Source organism: Cyrtonyx montezumae, unplaced genomic scaffold, assembly GCF_038088225.1.
Source record: "Cyrtonyx montezumae isolate F1298 unplaced genomic scaffold, pur_monq_1.0 scaffold_9, whole genome shotgun sequence".
In the NCBI taxonomy this organism is placed as follows: Eukaryota; Metazoa; Chordata; class Aves; order Galliformes; family Odontophoridae; genus Cyrtonyx; species Cyrtonyx montezumae.
In genome coordinates this window covers 8,110,719-8,128,240 of record NW_027072100.1, presented here as the reverse complement: position 1 = coordinate 8,128,240, position 17,522 = coordinate 8,110,719, and the positions used below count along the sequence as shown (strand labels likewise).

Here is a 17,522-nt window from a genome sequence, read left to right as displayed (position 1 = left end):
TGGACTCCCCATTCCTAGCTTAATGAAAGCATTCCATAGTGTTCCACCACAGCCTACTAGTGTACAGAGAACCGCTTGCACTCAGCACTACACAGACAAGGTACGACGCGAGGCAGGAGGCCGGCGCCACGGGCTCCTCACCATGCAGCGCCTGCAGAGCCGTGGAGGAGTGCCCAGCACCCTTCAGCTCGAGGGAGGCACAGCTCTGAGGGACCTCCCCCGTCGTCCTGGATAACCAACGGCCGTTTTACACCACCACACCATCAGCAATCCAGTATTCCCAAGTGGCAGTGTGCACAGCTCCTCGGCACCGGCAGTCCGTGCTTCCGGACACCGAGTGCTGCTCCACACGCACACTGCGCAGCGAAGACCAGCAGCACCAAAGGATCCTTTTGGTTTCTCAGAACAAACAAGTTAGCTGGTTTATTTCAAGTGAGCTTTGGTTCCGTGTTAAAATGCCATGATTTCACCTCTTCAGGGTTCAGAAAAGGAGGCTGACTTTAAGCTCAGGCCGTAGCAGCCTTCGAGAGACCCGAAAGAAGAACCATGTAAGTTAATCTGCACTTAAAAAACAAAAACAACAAACAAAAACACCCTGAAGAAGGTACCCCTGAACACATTCCCTCTTCCAAATACTCCAGCTGACAGTTGCTGGTCCAAAGTAAGTCCAGAATATAAGCAGTAGTACATGAAGTTCTGTCATTTGAGCTGAGACAGTAAACAATATGAACCATTTCCCACATTAGTGCAGCAGTTGGTTGTTTTCTATGTACATTTTCATCCTCCCAGGAGCGATGTTAGAACCTACACAGGAGAGAGGTACAGTCAGATTTGACACCCAGAGGGCCCACCCGAGAAAAAGCCAAAGTTCATACCTACACAGCAATTAAAACGTTTAGCTAGAAAGTCTCAGCTGAGACAAACAGCCCTTGGTTTTCACAGAGGTTGGCCCTGGGAGCCAACAGATCCATCACCACATTAGAACTGCTCGCACTCCCCTCAGTCACTTAAGATGGACAGATGGAGAAGAGCCACTCCTCATTTACCTGTGAGACTGGAGAGCAAGAGGAGGCTGTGCTCACAGCTCAGTAAGGGGTAAGAAACGTGCCTCGGTTGGGGGGAGCACTTATGATTGCTGAACAAAGAAAACAGAGTCTACCTGTGGAGTTACACTCTGCCAGTCCCAGCTCTGTGCGTGGTCTGGCTCCGCCTCGCTGCTCCGCTGCCCCTCCCACCACGAAACCCACCACGAAAGCTGCGGCCGCGCAGGAACCGGCCCGACACCCCAAACGTCTCCGTATTGAGCTTCCTCTCCTCAGCCCACGTGGTCCGTCTGGAACTGAACGGGACAGATTAAATAACCCCAACTGCCTCAGCTGGGAAGCTTCGAGCACCCTATTTTATGGACTAGGACTACAGCAAGAACAGCTGCAGCACAGAAATACTACCTCAGCTCCTCTCTGCTAACCACAGCTTTGCTACAAGTGACAGCTGCTGGCTTTCACGTGCTACTTCCACACCGGAGAACTATGGAAAGACTTGAAACAATTGAACGAGGACTCAGTAGCATTCCACACCCACTCTGGTTTTCCTAGCAAACTCCAACTTGAATCCCACAAAGCCTCCCTGCACTCCTGGGCAGGCAGCCCTGCCGCTGCTGAGGTTCAGCTGTGTCCACAGCACCAGCCCTAATTCCTTCCCAGGACCTGCCTACCCCAATACTGCCTTACAGCAAACACCTGGAAGAAAGCTTTGCTGAAAGGAAGCAGGAACACCACCAAGGGAATTTTACATGCTGACAGTAAAGGGAAGTTTAACTTCGCCGGGCTGCTCACACCACCAAAAGACAGCAGCAGATGAAGCCCTTCATTAATATTTGCAGTACTTAATCTGATGTGCTTCTACAGACAGACCTGCCCCAACTCCAGGCTTAGCCCGCTCCTGCCTGCAAGCTGGAATCCTCAGCACAGCGTGATTCTGTTGCCTCCTCCCACAAATGTGATTTTAAACACTTTATTCTACGGGTTCAAAGTCAGGACTAGGAAACAGAATGGGATGCATTAATTACAGCACAGCCAGAGAGAAGAGGCCATTCCTCCACTGTATTTAAGCACTGGTACAGCCTCACTTGAATATCACTGGCAACTATGGGCTCCACAGTATAACAACACTCGGATAATGAACACATCCAAGGGACTAAGCTGGTATAAGGGCAGAAGGACACATCCTATGAGGAAAAGCTGAGGTTCTACTTGTCTCATTTGGAGAAAAGGAGGCTAAGAAGTGACCTCACTGCTCTCTACGACTTCCTGAGGAGGGAAAACAGAGCACGGAGACCGTCTCTTCTCCCTAGTAATCAGTGACATGACACATGGCAAAGCGTACACCCATGTCAGGTAAGGCTTATTACTGATACCATGTGCCTCCACCAGAAGTGCAGTGAAGCACTGAAACAGCCCTCCCAGAGGGGAGTTGGTGCTCCATGGCAGTCAGGGCTCAGGAGCAGTCTGAACAGCACCCTTACCAACACGCCTCAGCTCCTGGTTAGCCAGGAAGCAGTTGGGCAGCTGGGCACTGATCTCTGCAGCTTCCTCCCAAATCAACTACACTGAGAACTAGTGATCCTTGTCTCATAGGGTAGGGAAGTGTATCAGTGCAGCTGAACAAACTGCTTTCTGTTTGGTCTCACTGCATGAAGCTCGGTAACATCATCAGTGATGCATCAAGTGTGTGACAGTTCCCCCTTCTAAAACCACTTCTGATTTTCTCACATTTTCTTGTAGTCTGAGACTCCTAGAAAGTTACAGCCTGTTACACATCCAGAGTTATGCCTAAGGCAGCAAAAAAAGCGAGCTCAAAGAAATATTCACCTAGACTTCAGTTCTGAGGAGATGTTGTCAAAGAAAGACTTGGATTTATCGTAATAGCAGTTGGGTCCCAGAAGGTCTTCCTCTGCATTACCATCACTGTTTTGAGTTGCCACTCCAGGGTCTCCTTTCTCTTCCTCCGTCTCTGCTTTGTCATCTGAAGATAATAAAATGCATTACACTTCCTTGAGGCATACTGAGGAGCCATCTGTTCTCTTGCTCCCTCAAACAAAATTTGAGATGCTGCCACATGTAATCATGCAATTTCTTAGAATGAGTTTGTCTATGCAAGGTTTACTATGAGCTCAGTAACTCCTATTTAAAGATGTTACAAACCTTTAAAGTTTAGTTTCTTCTTGAATTCTTTATCAAGTTCCTCTCTGTTGAATTGTGCATTTGCACTTTCAAAGTCAAAGTCTCCTTCAAACTTGATTGTATTTTCCTTCACAGTAGTCGGTCTGTTCTGTCCTCTAGAACGATTTCTGGTTCTCCTGTTTCCCCTATTTCCTGAAAGCAGGAGAGTTTAAACACTTGGTAACACGTGGGGAAGTTAAATGACTTGAGCATGAGCAGAGGAAACCAGGACCAGAACTCAGGATGGTGCTTCCAGTCCTATGGTATGGCCACACCTCTCTGAAAGTAACTTCTGAAGTTGGCTGTAGGAAACACATTCAGCAACACTTCAACTTTCTGAAAGGCATTCCTGCTGCCAGTCTTACCCCTAAGACAGAATATATCCCACTTTCCTTTCAGCATGGAAAGAGAAAATAACAGCAATACATCAAATAACACTGAGAGAAAGGTACAGGGGCTATCAACTCCATTTGCTTCTCATTTGATAACCTGTCACAATAATTAATCCACAAACCTGTCATGATAGGGATGAACAGGTCACTGGTTTCAGGAAACCTACCCACCAAGGGGACACGTACTTGGAGTGCTTTGTGCTTTACAACTACCAGCTACTGCTTGGATCAAAACAACCTGCAGCCTTCCTTCCACAGCACTGCCTTCAGACTAGTTAGAGAGCTACTCTCAACTCCTGCTCCTTCCCTCTTCTCACTTTGGGCAAGGATGTCTAACCGCCTTCCCTCACTTTCCTTTGACCTGTGCCTTAATAGCCATCTCAAGGTAAGAGCTCTGTTCTAGAGAACTCCTGACTCCATCCTTTCTTTTAAGTTGAAAGAACACCAGATATCCTTAAGCAAGCTGCCCTTCCCAATAAAAAACAGCAGAAAACCTTCAAGTTTCAAAGCAATTTAGTTACTGCTGCCAATTTCTTTATCTTTTTTAAATACAGTATACCTCTACTGTCCAGATGACACCAGAATTTTGTCTCTGGACGGTTCTGAACTTCTGTGGCTCTGGAACTTCTTTTGCTAGGGAACCACCCCCAGATGGCCAAAGCCTTACAAAGCCTTACTTCAGTCTTAGTCTTCTGTCCAGTAATCCTTCACTGACTCCGCAATATTTGCGCTCATAAATCAGAACAAGTGTTTAGTGTCAGAGTAACCTACCCGACCTCCTCCTCTGAGGCCTCCTGTTTTCATCATTCACCTGCCCTTGGGTTTGTACGGGCGTTGCTGGAACCACATCTACCGAACAAGAAAGAAACTTCAAGGTGCACAAGAACAACCTGGGCACAGCTTCACGTTGCTACGCGCCTCTGAAGGCCGCCTGGCAGCAGCACACACGTACCAGCTGCCTTGGTGCCCTGCGGGACCTGCCGCCCATTGCGCTGAGCCGCCGGGGTTACCTTCACCGGGAGCGGCTTCTGGGAGGCGACGGCATCAGCGGGGCCGGTCTGAACAGCCTGCTCCACCATGGGGCTCTTGCGGACCGGGTGAACCGAAGGGAAGCCAGCACCTGCAAAGGATTCATGACTGAGTGCCCCTCAGAAAGCGTGCTGCTGTTATTCAAACCCTACCCGCTCCTACGGAGGAAACGCGCACCGCGTTACAACCCTGGCTGCTTCCCTTGCAGGCTACGTTTCAACGGCACGCAGGGAAAGCACTACTGCTGCAGCTCTGGGCTCACAAACCCAGAGCCTTACATCACAAAAACTACCCGTTCATTTCTTAAATCAGACACTTCAGATGAACAGGCCAGGTCAGTGTCAGGGAGCTTACAAGAACGTGAAGCTTCTGGGTGCATCTCTGGTTATGCAGGATTGTACTTTGCATTGTCTCTGAAGCGAAACGCTGCCGTTGTGAGGCTGCCCTGGAAAGCTTCCCCACTTTGTCTACAAAAGCCTGCTGCAAAAGCTCAGCCACCTCAGCTATATATCCCATTTCAGAAGCCATTTTTTAGAAGCCCTTGGACTACCTGAAGTACTGTCATCGCTTATTGTTAGCTTTCAGACAAAGAAAACCTGAAACCAGACCAGGATCTCAAAGTTACCCTTTTAAATTCCTTCTTGGTCAAGGTCAAAGTGTTACCCAAGACTTCTGTTGCTCTTCCATCCAGGCTTATTTATTCACACTACAAAACACGTAAATACTTTTCATGGTTTGGTATACCTCACACCAATTATATTAGAAAGTGACAGTCTTCAGTACTCAGAAGAAATACTGCATTCTAGATTTAATTAGAAGAAGTTTTGGAGCACTACAGGCTTTCATAGTTATGCATAAGAACTGCTTGGAAGCAAACTTTAACTGAATACGCTAAGAGCAAGAAAAGTGAAAAAGCTGAGTACACACAGACCAAGGCACTGACACTTCTGGGCCACCCAAGTCCACATGAGATATACCCAGCAGGTAACATCATGCAGGTTCCCAGTTATGTACACCTGGAAAACTTGCAAGGAAGACAGACACAGCCTAAGGATTATTCAGTAGGACAAAGCTGCTGTGCAAGTTTATCAAAGTTTCAAAGCTTAGTAAGAATATTGAGGAAGTATATGCAGATAGATGGCCAAACAGAAAGCAGAAAGTGTCATGCCAACACAACCATACATGCTAATTGAAAAACAGATTAAACTAATTACCATGTTTAAATGGAGGCTGCACCTGGTCTCTCTGCTCTGAAGATGGGCCAGTCTAGTCATCCCTACTCAAACTCCTTCAAAAGTTCAGAAGCACAGAAGCACCCAGAACTATGTTACTCCCCTGCTTAGCACAGCTGAAACTGTTCACTGTCAGTTGTGCTATACTAGTTGGCAATCTCTGCAAGGTACACTGCCCCATCATGCATGAAGTACATCCTGAAGTTTCCTCAATTGCAGTAATACTCCTGAATTTTCTACTAGCCTGTTTAATTTTGAGCAGTAAGGCCACCCATGATTTAAGGAGTGTGCTTGGCCTTCTGGGAAAGGCCACTTAATTTCCTGTCCAATGCCTAAGGTAGCAAATGTTCCCAGGCAGGATGCAGCACAACATCCCTAAACCTCAGCCCTTTCCTGATACTTACACAAGAGATCCACAGTTCTTTACTTTTTCCATTCTCCTGTCTCTCTAATTGATACTCCTAGTGCAGGAGGAAGTAATACTTCATGTGATGAAAAGCAACAACAGCCAAGAACAAACTCATTTCACTAGCATTACCCATGTAAGTACTATCATTCTGGGAGGGGGTTAACAAGAACAGATTATTTTCAAGTGCCATGCAGTTCTTCCAAATATTTGGAGTCCTCAAACTGCTGTTACCCTTGGAAGAGAGCTGATGGGGCTCTGAAGACATGTCAGGCTCTGAAACAGGTTGTGGAGACGGAGAAGAACTAGGACTGGAAGCAGCTGCTGATGCTGGAGGGCTTACCAATTTCTCTAAAGAGATAGAGGGAAGAAGAGAAAGCAAAAAGATATACGGATAAGATACAAGGTTGTGTAACATCTGGAGGACTTGGAAAGAGATACAAGAATCTCTAGAACAGCTTTAGAGCAGCTTATTTAGTTCTCTTTTGGAACACAAACTCTTTTCACACATGGGCTGCGCATGCGAGGTATGTCAGACTAGAAATGAACTGACCTCAACTGTTTGTTATTCATATTACTTTGAGAGAAGCTTCAACTCTTTAGTTTTTCTTGGGTACACGTGTGTCAATGAAAGATGGGCCTCCTAGCTATAAGATCATTGCACAAAGCTTTTAACTATTCATTCACTGCTTCTTGCAGCCTGACATTCAGTATGGAATTCATTATTAGTTACTGCTATTTGGCTCCAGTGTAGCTGCACACAAAGACCGTATCTTTAGTCCAGCAAAGAAAGCTTTTACTTACCTAAACCTAATGAAGCTGCATACTGCTGGCTAAGTAAAGAGCTGGCAGCAAGTTGGCTGTAAGGTGGCATACCTCTGAACGGGCTGTAAGGCACATGTGGCTGAAAGGATGATGTAGAGGCAGAGCCCAGTGAAGACTGTAACAAGACAAAGTACATTTTCATTTACAGTGCCCAGAAGGCAGCTTGCTTTGGCAGTGATTCTTTACTTCAAGTACAGCACTATTAAGGCTCAAGTAAACACTGATGCCTTTACCTGCATTCTCAGCTAGTGCACTAGCTATACTTTTGTCAGCTGAAGTCGTAGTACCATCATTCTAAGCAATGAAATGCAATTCAGAAGGCTTCCAAAAATCTGAGGGTCCCTGGAGACAATGACTGGCCTCCATTTTTGTAATCCTATACCCAAATCCAGTTTTCAACCCACGTTTTAGCACATCTACCAACACTGCAGGCTAACTTACTTGGACGATGGCAGGATCCTGTGGCAGAGTATGCTGAGCTTTCGGAGGTTCGCAGACAGTGATGTCTTTGATGTCACTTCCTCGAAAAATGATGTACTCATAGATTTCTTCCCTTGGAGGAGCAGGTCTGTCTGTGGGCCGGTCTTCAGTGCCAAAGGATCGCACTTCAGCATTAGAGAGAGTGCTATTAGATCAGGATTATCTTTGCAACATTAGACAAGTTAAGACTTAACAAAATTAGGAAGCACTCCTACAGTACCTGCCAAAAGTAACAGCAAAGTAGGTTACTTCCAGAACTCCAGCCCCCCACATCCCACACACCTGTCCCCCAAAGACCAGATCTTTCAGCAACCCCCATAAATAGATTTGTTCACAATCTGTGAAGGTCAAGACCATAAACCGGTGGGAATGAAGTCTATTCCAAAACTGAGACCTTCCCCACTGTGCTATACTGCCACAGTCACCCTTCCTCTCCAGATGCTGTCCCACATACACATCCAACTTGAGACAACAGCCACCACAGCAGACCACAAGGGAGCCCTCTGAAGCAGCAGAGAAAAGTTCCTCAGTGGTTTTAGAGCTCAAATCCATACTTTGTTTTCAGGTATTTATTAACAACAAATTCCATCTGTATAAGAGCTTCCTATTTAAACTCTCTCCATGTCACTGGCTTCATGTTTAGGAAGCTTTAAGGGATTAATCCACATCTTAAAACCTTCTGAAGCTTTACTGAGTCTCAGCTACCAGAACACTTGAGCAGGTAGTACCCAGAATGTTGTTCCACTTTACAGTGGAAAAGAAGGCACACAGTCAATTACAGCCTACCAGGGAGGAGCATAAATTAACTCAATCCATTAAACAGGAGGAGGTCAGATTCAGACTCACTACTTTGTTAGTGCAGGAAAACAAGTGGCAGTCACATTAAACACTGGAGTACAAAACAGACTAGAGGATGAGCATGATCTGCATGCACAGAGATTTCCTTCTACACCTTACAGAAGTCTATCAAGTCTGCTAGTGCAGTTTTCTGCCTTTGTGAAGCTTTGCCAGTTCAGATAAGCACCAGCACATATTAGTTTGATACATGCTTCTTGGCAATGGAGGAACTCCAGACTGGAGTTGCATCAGCCATTTCTAACAGGTTAGCAGAGAAGCATTCAAACTTTGGGTCAGGACACACCAAAGTCCAACAGCACCCTCACGAACTCTGTCCTGAACAGACCCTTTGCAAACACCTGCTGTACCACAGCCTGCAGCCCTGCACCAGCCAGCTGCAGCTCCCACTCCAGAGCAGGAAAGATAAGTGCAGGCAGCCCCGTCACGTGGATGATAGCAGGCAGGGAGGCACTGCAGCCCCCCAGATAAAGGGTAGCAAGAATTGGATTAACTCAACCCCAATGCTTGGCATTCCCAGCATCCTGCAGGGATACCAACTGACCATGGGGGTTGATGCTTTGTAGGTAGGACTACTCACCAGAAGCCATCCTCAGATGAGCAGCTGCCTTCAAGTGGCTTCCCTAGAAGCAGCAGCTAATGCTGCAAGCAGTCTTCAGGTTTCCTCTGTGCCATGTGGATACGAGTTCACAAGGAGCACAATCCCAGTGCACAGCAGCAGCTCAGTGCCAAACTCTGCCCCCATTCTGCTGCTGCTCTTCAGCACTCAGCTCATACCTAACCGGTGCAAGTACAAACTGCCAGTTGCTTCCCCTGAACACAGCCTTCCATTAGTAACCAGGGTATAAAAACTCCTAGTTATTTTAGCTCTCCAGCTGCTGTTTGATCATATTACAGCTGCAACCTAGTCAACTAGAAGCAGATTATCAACTGAAAGCGATACTTGCACCTCTTTAGACATGAACCATACCACTGATATTCCTGCTCCAGATCAGCTTATTACAGCATGCAGCTCAGGGCAACACATGCTAAAGCCACCCAGGAACTACTGCAGAATCCCACAGCTTGCTCAAAGCACAACTTCTCTCTGCAGCAGGATCAGCCTGTTGGCTTCCAGATAGAGAAACACATGAGCTGCAACATCCAGAGCTGTGCAGGCAGCCTCTCAAGTTGCCCAAGGTCTGTAACCAGAAGGGTGGAAAAACCATGTCCCTGTTGTAGACAAAACAGCAATGATGGCATCTGAGAGGCCTCCAGGAGTGGAGCACGCCCACTCCCTGTATCTGAAGTGTTTAATGATTTCTGGCACAGCACAAAGCATAGCTTGGAGTTTCTGTGGAGGTCTGAAGGGCTGTCTCCCATGAAGAGTTACAGTGACTATTGTTTACAGATGAACAGGAAATCAATCCCACGCTGTGCCACAGCTAGCGCTTTACAACAGTTTGTATTTGCATGCAGGACTCCGTGGAGCTCAAACACTGAAGGGTCAGGAGGCATAAGAGTGGATGTCTGGAAAGCAACGCTTATATAAGGTATTTTTTGCTTAAAATCTTTCTTCAGACTCATGCAGAAGGGGGAGGAAGGTAGTGGCATTCCCTGAGAACAGGAGGGTAATTATGTATTGCATTACAGCCATTGTTCATACTGCAAATTTAGCATCTAACAAGACAGGAAGCTTTCTTGCAGCACTTAAGCACATGAGATCTGATCCAAGGAGCTGAGCTGCTGCTCGTGTCAAGATTTAACAGGAACAACATACAAACTGAAGTTTGCCTGCTCTGAGTAAGAATCTGAACCAGATTCCTTCCCCCCAAGGTCCCTTTCAACCCAAGTTGCTCTTCATACTATCTGGATGATAAAAGTCATGAGAACAGTACATACAGGGTACATTAAAGTTTCCTGAACCCTTAACATAGGCATTTGGGGTCTGACAACTTACTTGCTATCCAGACAGTGTCAACTGCACATCAGTAGCTCAGTGCTCCCAACCCCTGCAGATCACATTTGCAACTGCTGTTCAACCCACAGTGTTGATGCTGCTGTCACTGCTTTGTTCCTAACACTGACTCTAATGCTGACACAAAGTCCCTCTGATTTTAGGAAAGCACGTGAGCTACAATGGCAAGCAGGCTCTGCACTGTAGAGCTTAATGCAGCACTTTCAAAGTGTGCTTTTCCACATACTGCAGCTACTTCCTAAAACTCCAGTTTGTTGCAGCTAAACATTAAGAGACCGATCAATACCAGTGCTGCCAGAAATATCACACCAAGCGTGTTCTTCCCAACATCATCAAGCATTTTAATCACACGTGCCTCTGAAACATAGCACTCCAGCTCAGCAGTAGAGAAGTGCTACACGGAGGCCAGAGCTGTGTGTGAAACCATCTCTGCTTTCTGCTGAGCAAAGGTGAAGACCTTTCTGCACACAACGAACGATCCATGCCCTTCCTGCAACCTGTTACTCAAAGAAGCTATCTATAGATGTTCAGTGAAGAGCCTCTGGAGAGTTCATGTGTGAAAATTCGAGAAGATCCCCGTTTTTAAGCTTTAGAACAAACACCAATAGGTTTCAAGTGCTCACGTCCAGCATTGCATCAATGCCACTGCACTGAAACTTCGCACTGTGGCACAGGCTGCCTGAAGGAGCCTGCTTCGGCAGGGGGCCGGACGAGATCACCTCCAGAGGTCCCTTCCAACGCCCGCAACGCAGTGCTCGTGTGCAGGCACAGCTGAGAAGCAGGCAACGACTCCAGCAGACACACTCACGAGACAAAAGCAGCCTGGCTTTTGAGCGATCCTGAAGGGCTCCCTAAGGCCGCCAGAACAGAGGAGGACAGAGCTCGGGGAAAGGAACGGCCGATACGCATCGGCTGGAACAGACAACCCGGGCCGCAAAGGCGGTACACAAGGGAAAACAAGACCTTGTCCGAGAGACTAAACAAGATAGGGCAGGCTTTCCCGAGAGCAAACACGGGAGCTCCCCGCACAGGTGGCCATCGACCCCAACACCCACGGGCGAAGCGGGACACGAAGAGCTCCGCTGCGCGGGGGCAGCGCCGCTCCACGTGCGGCCGTCCCACGGCGCCGCGCAGCGCTCGGTCCCGCGGAGCTATTATCGATCAGCGGAGGAAACAAAGGCGGCGGCCGCGGCTCTGCCCTCCCCGCGTTCGCTTTCCGACATCGGCGCGCACGCACGGAACCGCCCGCGGCTCTCCTCGCTGGGAACCCCCGCCCGCACGGCGAGGCGAGGCGGCCTCCAGTGCTGACTCACCCGCGGCCTCGGCCCCCGCGAGGAGCGGCGGGCGGCCCGGCCGCATTGTTCGGCCCCGCACCCCCTCGCTCCGCCCCGCCGCTCCCAGGCCGCGCTCACCCTTCGCCAAGGCCACGGTGGAGTTCTCGGTGTCGATGGTGTAGAGGATGCCCTCATAGCGGATCTGCGCCTTGGAGATGAGGCTGATCTTGCTGCCGATGTACGGGGTCCCCGAGCTCATGGCGGCGCTCCGAGGGCCGCGCGGGTGGCTGCGGCGCCCGCCCACGCACACTGCGGACGCGGGAGCCCCGCCGCGCGCGCCTTATGTAGGGCGGAGGGAGACGGGCTGCGGGGGGCGCGGAGCGGGGGCGGGCTGCGGGACCGCCGCGCATGCGCGGTTACCGCCCGCTATTGACCAGACGGGAGACGGGGTCAGACGCGGAGGGTGCGGGGAGGAGGAGGGGGTGGGGGGGGAAACCCGGGGCCTGCGTCACGTGACGGGGGCTGCCACGCGCGCGCGGGAGGGGCGGGGCGAGAGCGCGCGCGGCCTTCCCGCCGCTGCCCCGGGCCCGGGCTGCGATCTGTCGGTACCGCGTGGGGGTGGGTCGGACCGGGGCCGGTGTTCGACTCAGCCTCGGTGAGGCGCGAGCCGTGCGGGGCTGGGAAGGATCCTTTCTTGCCCGTTGCCGGGCCGAGTACGGATTGAAATGCGGCCCGTTCCTCGATGTGTGTATGTGTGTCTGCTGTAAGAGCGCGGGGCTGTTCAAAGTGGGAAAAGGTGCGGTGGGAAATGACTGTAATAATAATAACGAACGCTCGGGTCAGAGGCAGACGCAAATAATTGCTCGGGATGGGCAAAATGATGCTAAGACAGATATAACGTAACCGAAGGCGGAGCAGCAGTGCTTCCTCTTGTGGTTTATATCCCTCAGTTCTTATACCATCACGTTATTTTTTTAATGGCAGTAAAGAGGAAGGGATGATCCCTTACCAGAACAGCAGTGGGCAGACTGAAGGAGGCAGTATGAGAACAAACGTGGCCTGAACTGCTCACAGGTAAGGAGAGGGATGTAACCGTGTGGCGTTTTAGTTGCAGTCGTGGCCATGCATCAGCCTGTCTCTGGAAGGTACTCTTACCACGGGTTACTCAGTATCTGAGGCGCCTCACATGAGTGTCAGAAAGAGGTGGGAATTTCTTTTGTGCTGTTGGAAGTTGCCGGTGGGAAAAATAATCAGAGATGGCACAGGGAAAGGCACAGTCTTAAAAGGGAGTGAAGCGGAAGGAAAATAGGTTAGTGTGGAAAATGGAGAAAATTACAGTGGAACAGAGCTTTGAGTTTGGGTATGGCAGACAGAACAAATCATATAAAGGCACAAACACATACCCCGAGGACAGGCTGTCCAGCTTTTTGGCTCACCTGGGCCACATTGGGCAAAGGCCAATTGTCGTGGGAAGCACGTAAAATACATAAAATACAGAATGTATTTAAATAGCAAACTTCTTTTTAACATACAAAATATTTTCTATTATATATTATAAAATATATTTTAATAATAAAAGACATAATTAAAACATTAAAAAAGAACAACAAAAACATAAAACTGGGGCTTAGACACAGGTCTAACTGTAAGAAATACAAATAGAAAAGGAGGAGGAGTTTGGATGAGTTAGGCTGAGTTTTGTACAGATGCACACCTTTTGTAGGATACGGTTTCAATATCTGAGAAAATTTTAGCTGTATCTGTACTTCTGTATTGAAATGTATATTTTCTGAATAAAAAATGGCCATGTGAAGTTGTTCTGGCTAACAAGATGGTGGTTTATACATGGATTTCAGAAGATGGAGGTCATTTTAAGAGATCTTCTCATAAAATGGGTAAATGGGCAGTATATATGACACATAAAAAAGGCTGATGAAGCTGAAGTTTGCAGTTTGTTCACAAAAACTGAAGGATGAAGTCTCATAAGCCAGACCTAGATTCCAAAAAAAGATGTTTAGGCATCTGTCTGCCATTCAGATGAGTAAGAGAATTCAGAACTAAGTTTAGAAATAATTAGGACAAAAAGAGATAACTGTCTATCTAGGACAGTGGGGAGCACTGAACATAGCCTGAAATTCAGAGTTCCATTAGGAAAAAGCTTTGTTTTGCTGCTCTATCTTGGGTAGCAGTGCAGTGAAGCCACAGAATCACAGAGTGTTTGAGGTTGGAAGGTTCTCTGGAGATCATCTGGTCCAAACCTCTGCTCAGGGAGGGTCCCCTAGAGCACATAACTTAGGAGCATGTCCAGAATGCTTTTGGATGTCTCCAGGGAAGGAGATTGAACAGCCTCTCTGAGCAGCCTGTTCTCTTGCTCAGTCACCCTCACAGTGAAAAAGCTTTTCCTCACGTTCAGATGGAGCTCCTTGTGTTTCAGTTTGTGCCTCTCATCCTTGCAGTGAACTGAGTGAGCACAGAGGAAGAAGGTCCTTTATTAGATGTGAAACAGGGTCCACATTTGCATTGTCTACAGTGGACTCGGACATCGAGCCAAAGAAGTGAAGCTCCCTCTCCTGATGTGTTTTGCAAACTGGTAGATTCTGCTTCCTTCTGTTGAGCTAGGCCTTGTGTCATTTTACCTAGGCTCAGCAGTACGCTGCTCTTTTCCTGCATAACATCTGCTGCAGCGTTCATAGCTTGAATTGTTCTTTGACTTGTTGTAAAAGGCATGTTTCAAGAAATGTCTTTAAGGATGTGAATTATTATTCACCCTTTTCTTCTTCCTTTATGTTTGTTATTTGACTCTTAAAAAAACCTCAAAGTTTTAATTCGTGTTTATGTTAAAATACCAAGACTAGTAAGGCTAATTCATAGCAATAGGATTTTAGTGCTGTTTCAGAAAGTAATTTATTTTTGAGTAACAATAAACTGACATTTAATCTCCTTCATTTCTTAGAAGCTAAACTATAAATCAGCCTTCACTTAGGACAGCAGTGTCTCTGGCGGGTTGGTTGTAGCAGGCACTTCTCCTTACTGTTGTGGTATCAGTGTGCATTCTTTCCACATCCACCTGAAAATTCTGACCTTTACTGTTCCAAAGCTTTTGCACTGTTTGTATTTCATACGTTGTTTTTCTATTACTTGATGTAAGGCAAAGATTTTCTTTAAACACTTTTAAACCACATTTCTTTTTCTGTAGAATAACCTTAATAGGAACATCCAAGATTTGGCAATTCAATTTTCATGGAAACTTGAGTTTTTTTCCAGAAAGCTTCACAGCTTTGCCTTGGACTTTCACAGAGCAGCATTTACTCTGCTCACAACACACATGTGACAAACTTCTAAAGGCAATCTGGGAAGTAAAGCTGTTACTGAGATGTTCAGAAAGAAAAGGTTTGTGCATGTATAACTCAGAGCATGAATTGGTGTACAAAAATGTAACTGTTGATGAAGCATGAAGTACCAGAGGTGGAGTTGAGAGTGATGTTGTGAGTTAGTAAAAAACATATTTTAATATAAACTGCATGAAATCTGTAATGTGCATCCCCAAGAGAATGAACTGACACCTAAAAATGATAGTACTGAATAATTTTCCAATAACTATCTGAAACTATTTGAGCAGGAATAGGATAATAATGCTGCCTAGTCTGTGCAGGACAGGAGTCAGTGATTCAGTTTCTTGGTGATGCAGGTGGCTTTTCACTCCACCCTGATGTAAAAGAGGATGGTACACCTCCTGGAGGAGAAATGGTCCTTAAGGATTAAAAAGTTTGGAACTTAGAACAGCTGAAAGCAGACAAATGGCAGGAGGAGGTTTAAGGGCTCTGTTTGCTGTGTCTCCTTATGACAGGGTAAGAGCCAGCATGTATGGTCACACCAGAACAAAACGTGTTCCAGTGTGCAACTTGACATAGCTTTTAGGGTCACGGGGAAGTTGAGTTTGATGAGTTCTTGCTGGGGATGCTGCCAAGTGGTACAATTCTGTGTAGGTTGCTTCATGTCAAGGAGCAGTAATGGATGAGTGAATTTATTGGCCCACTAAACTGTACAGAGCAGCAGAACTAGCTCCCTCTTTTGCTCTGCTGGAAATAATAATTAAGAGAAACACGGCTCGCAGTTTCATAAAAACAACTGGACTTTCTTGTAGAAGAACATACAAACTGTTACTTCCCTAACTAATCATCTTCCCTAAACAAGGTTGGTGTTTCTTGCTTGCCATTTTGTCCAGTTGTTCATCAGTGATTAGTTCACACAGACAGATGGGTTTACTGTTGGAGCTAGAAAATTAAGTAACAATGACTCAATACGTAGAACTCTGCAGTAATGGAAGATTGTTACAAGTAACCCCATACAGAAAAAGAATTGACAATAAGGAATAAGTTAACATAAAAAACTTGGCCCTCCATCTGGAGTATCATTTCCTTTGGGTTGGCAGTTTTCCCCATCTTGTGTTACAAGAGATAAAATATTTGTCTGACTTGCTTCAGAAGTTGCACTGGTTTCTTCTGTCAACTGTGGGAACTCATCCCATATTTAATTGAGTTATTGGATTTGTTTGGAGTTTCAAAAATGAGCACAAGCTCCTTAAAGGAATAGGGGCATGGCCCTGAACCCTGTCTCTGATAGGGAGGATATATTTTAGGCAGTGTAAGAAAGTAACCTATAGTCTGGAGTAATGTCTCTGTTCTGTACTGCTGGAGAATTCAGGAAAAAACACAGCCAACAGTGTATAACAGCCTTTCTTGCTGTGCTTTCATTAAGTCTGAGGCAGCCCAATAAAGAAGCTACAGCATGATTTATTTTAATCAATTAATACAGAGAAGTCATTAAAATAAACTTGGCAAAATCTTGCTTCCATACTTTTTGCCTTCCAAATCCACAAACTGTTAAGATACAATCTCATGGCATTATGATCATCAGAACAAACCTCCTTTACTATGCTTCTTTCATTTCATTTCTTTACACCGTGATGTTCCTGTTCTTCTGTCTACACTGACCTTCCAGCTCAGTGTATTTTGTGTCTGTTTTTTCTGTAACGTCACTAGAATTGGGTTGCTCCTGCCATCCCATACAGCTCAGTACGGGATGCTCCTGCATCAAATGTCAAATCAAATCCTGCATCAAAGTCAAATGCTCCTGCATTTGGCAGACTGCGGAGTAGGGATGGTGTAAGGAGGATGATTTAGCCAGTTCTGTCACCTGAAGGTGACGTTCAGAAGTGCTTGTGCATGTGATTGTTCTTCCAATTAAAATCTACAAGAGTATAGATCTTCATCTATTGTGTTTTACATACACTGAAAGTTTTAGTAACTCTGCCCTGTTAATTCTATTTGACATTTCTTATTGCTGAGCCACAGTGTGTATATTTGAGCACAAACATGATCCTCCTTTTAAATAACAACTCTGTTTAAACAGAGGAGTACCGCGGGGCTTTTAAATGATTTAGATAAGGGCATAGGAACAAAGAATGCTTCCAGCTCTGTTCCTGTAACTTACAATCTCTAGGCATTGTGACAAAACAAATGCCTATCACGTTCCAAATGCTTTCATCTACAGCAACTGCTGTTTCACAACTGACATGGCATTAACTGTACCTGTTGTTGACCAAAACCAAGCACGATGAAGATTTATCTTCAGTTCCTTCATTTATTGTTCATTTCATTATGTTTTATTTTGAAGATGAGTGAGTGGAGGGCAGTGCATGAAGGAAGAGGATAAAGGTGATTGCCATAACTGCCCAGCTGTCAGACAGTTATCTAGTAAAAACTCCCTTTGAGGGAGCAAAAAGGCAACAATCAGAGAATTTCTTATCACTGTATGGACTGGAGAAGTTCAGGAGCCTTCAGCTCCAAGG

At 46.5% G+C, this 17,522-nt stretch overlaps 1 protein-coding gene across 3 annotated transcripts; it reads right to left on the bottom strand.

The window, feature by feature from the left end:
* Positions 1–328: 328 nt before the first annotated feature.
* Positions 329–12,119, bottom strand: LSM14B (LSM family member 14B). 3 transcript variants are annotated; one of them, XM_065754428.1, is made up of 10 exons: positions 11,810–12,119; positions 7,547–7,710; positions 7,085–7,220; positions 6,515–6,631; positions 4,566–4,733; positions 4,385–4,462; positions 3,204–3,374; positions 2,871–3,024; positions 1,160–1,339; positions 329–804 (listed from the first exon to the last, which is right to left on the bottom strand). In XM_065754428.1, the coding sequence occupies exons 1-9, from the start codon at positions 11,928–11,930 to the stop codon at positions 1,168–1,170; spliced, it is 1,281 nt and encodes a 426-aa protein (XP_065610500.1). In that variant the 5' UTR covers positions 11,931–12,119; the 3' UTR covers positions 329–804; positions 1,160–1,167. The 3 variants fall into 3 exon arrangements, with proteins under 3 accessions (XP_065610500.1, XP_065610501.1, XP_065610502.1); XM_065754429.1 differs by having other exon boundaries at positions 7,157–7,220; XM_065754430.1 differs by lacking the exons at positions 329–804; positions 1,160–1,339 and adding an exon at positions 1,958–2,038.
* Between the last annotated feature and the right edge of the window lie 5,403 nt (positions 12,120–17,522).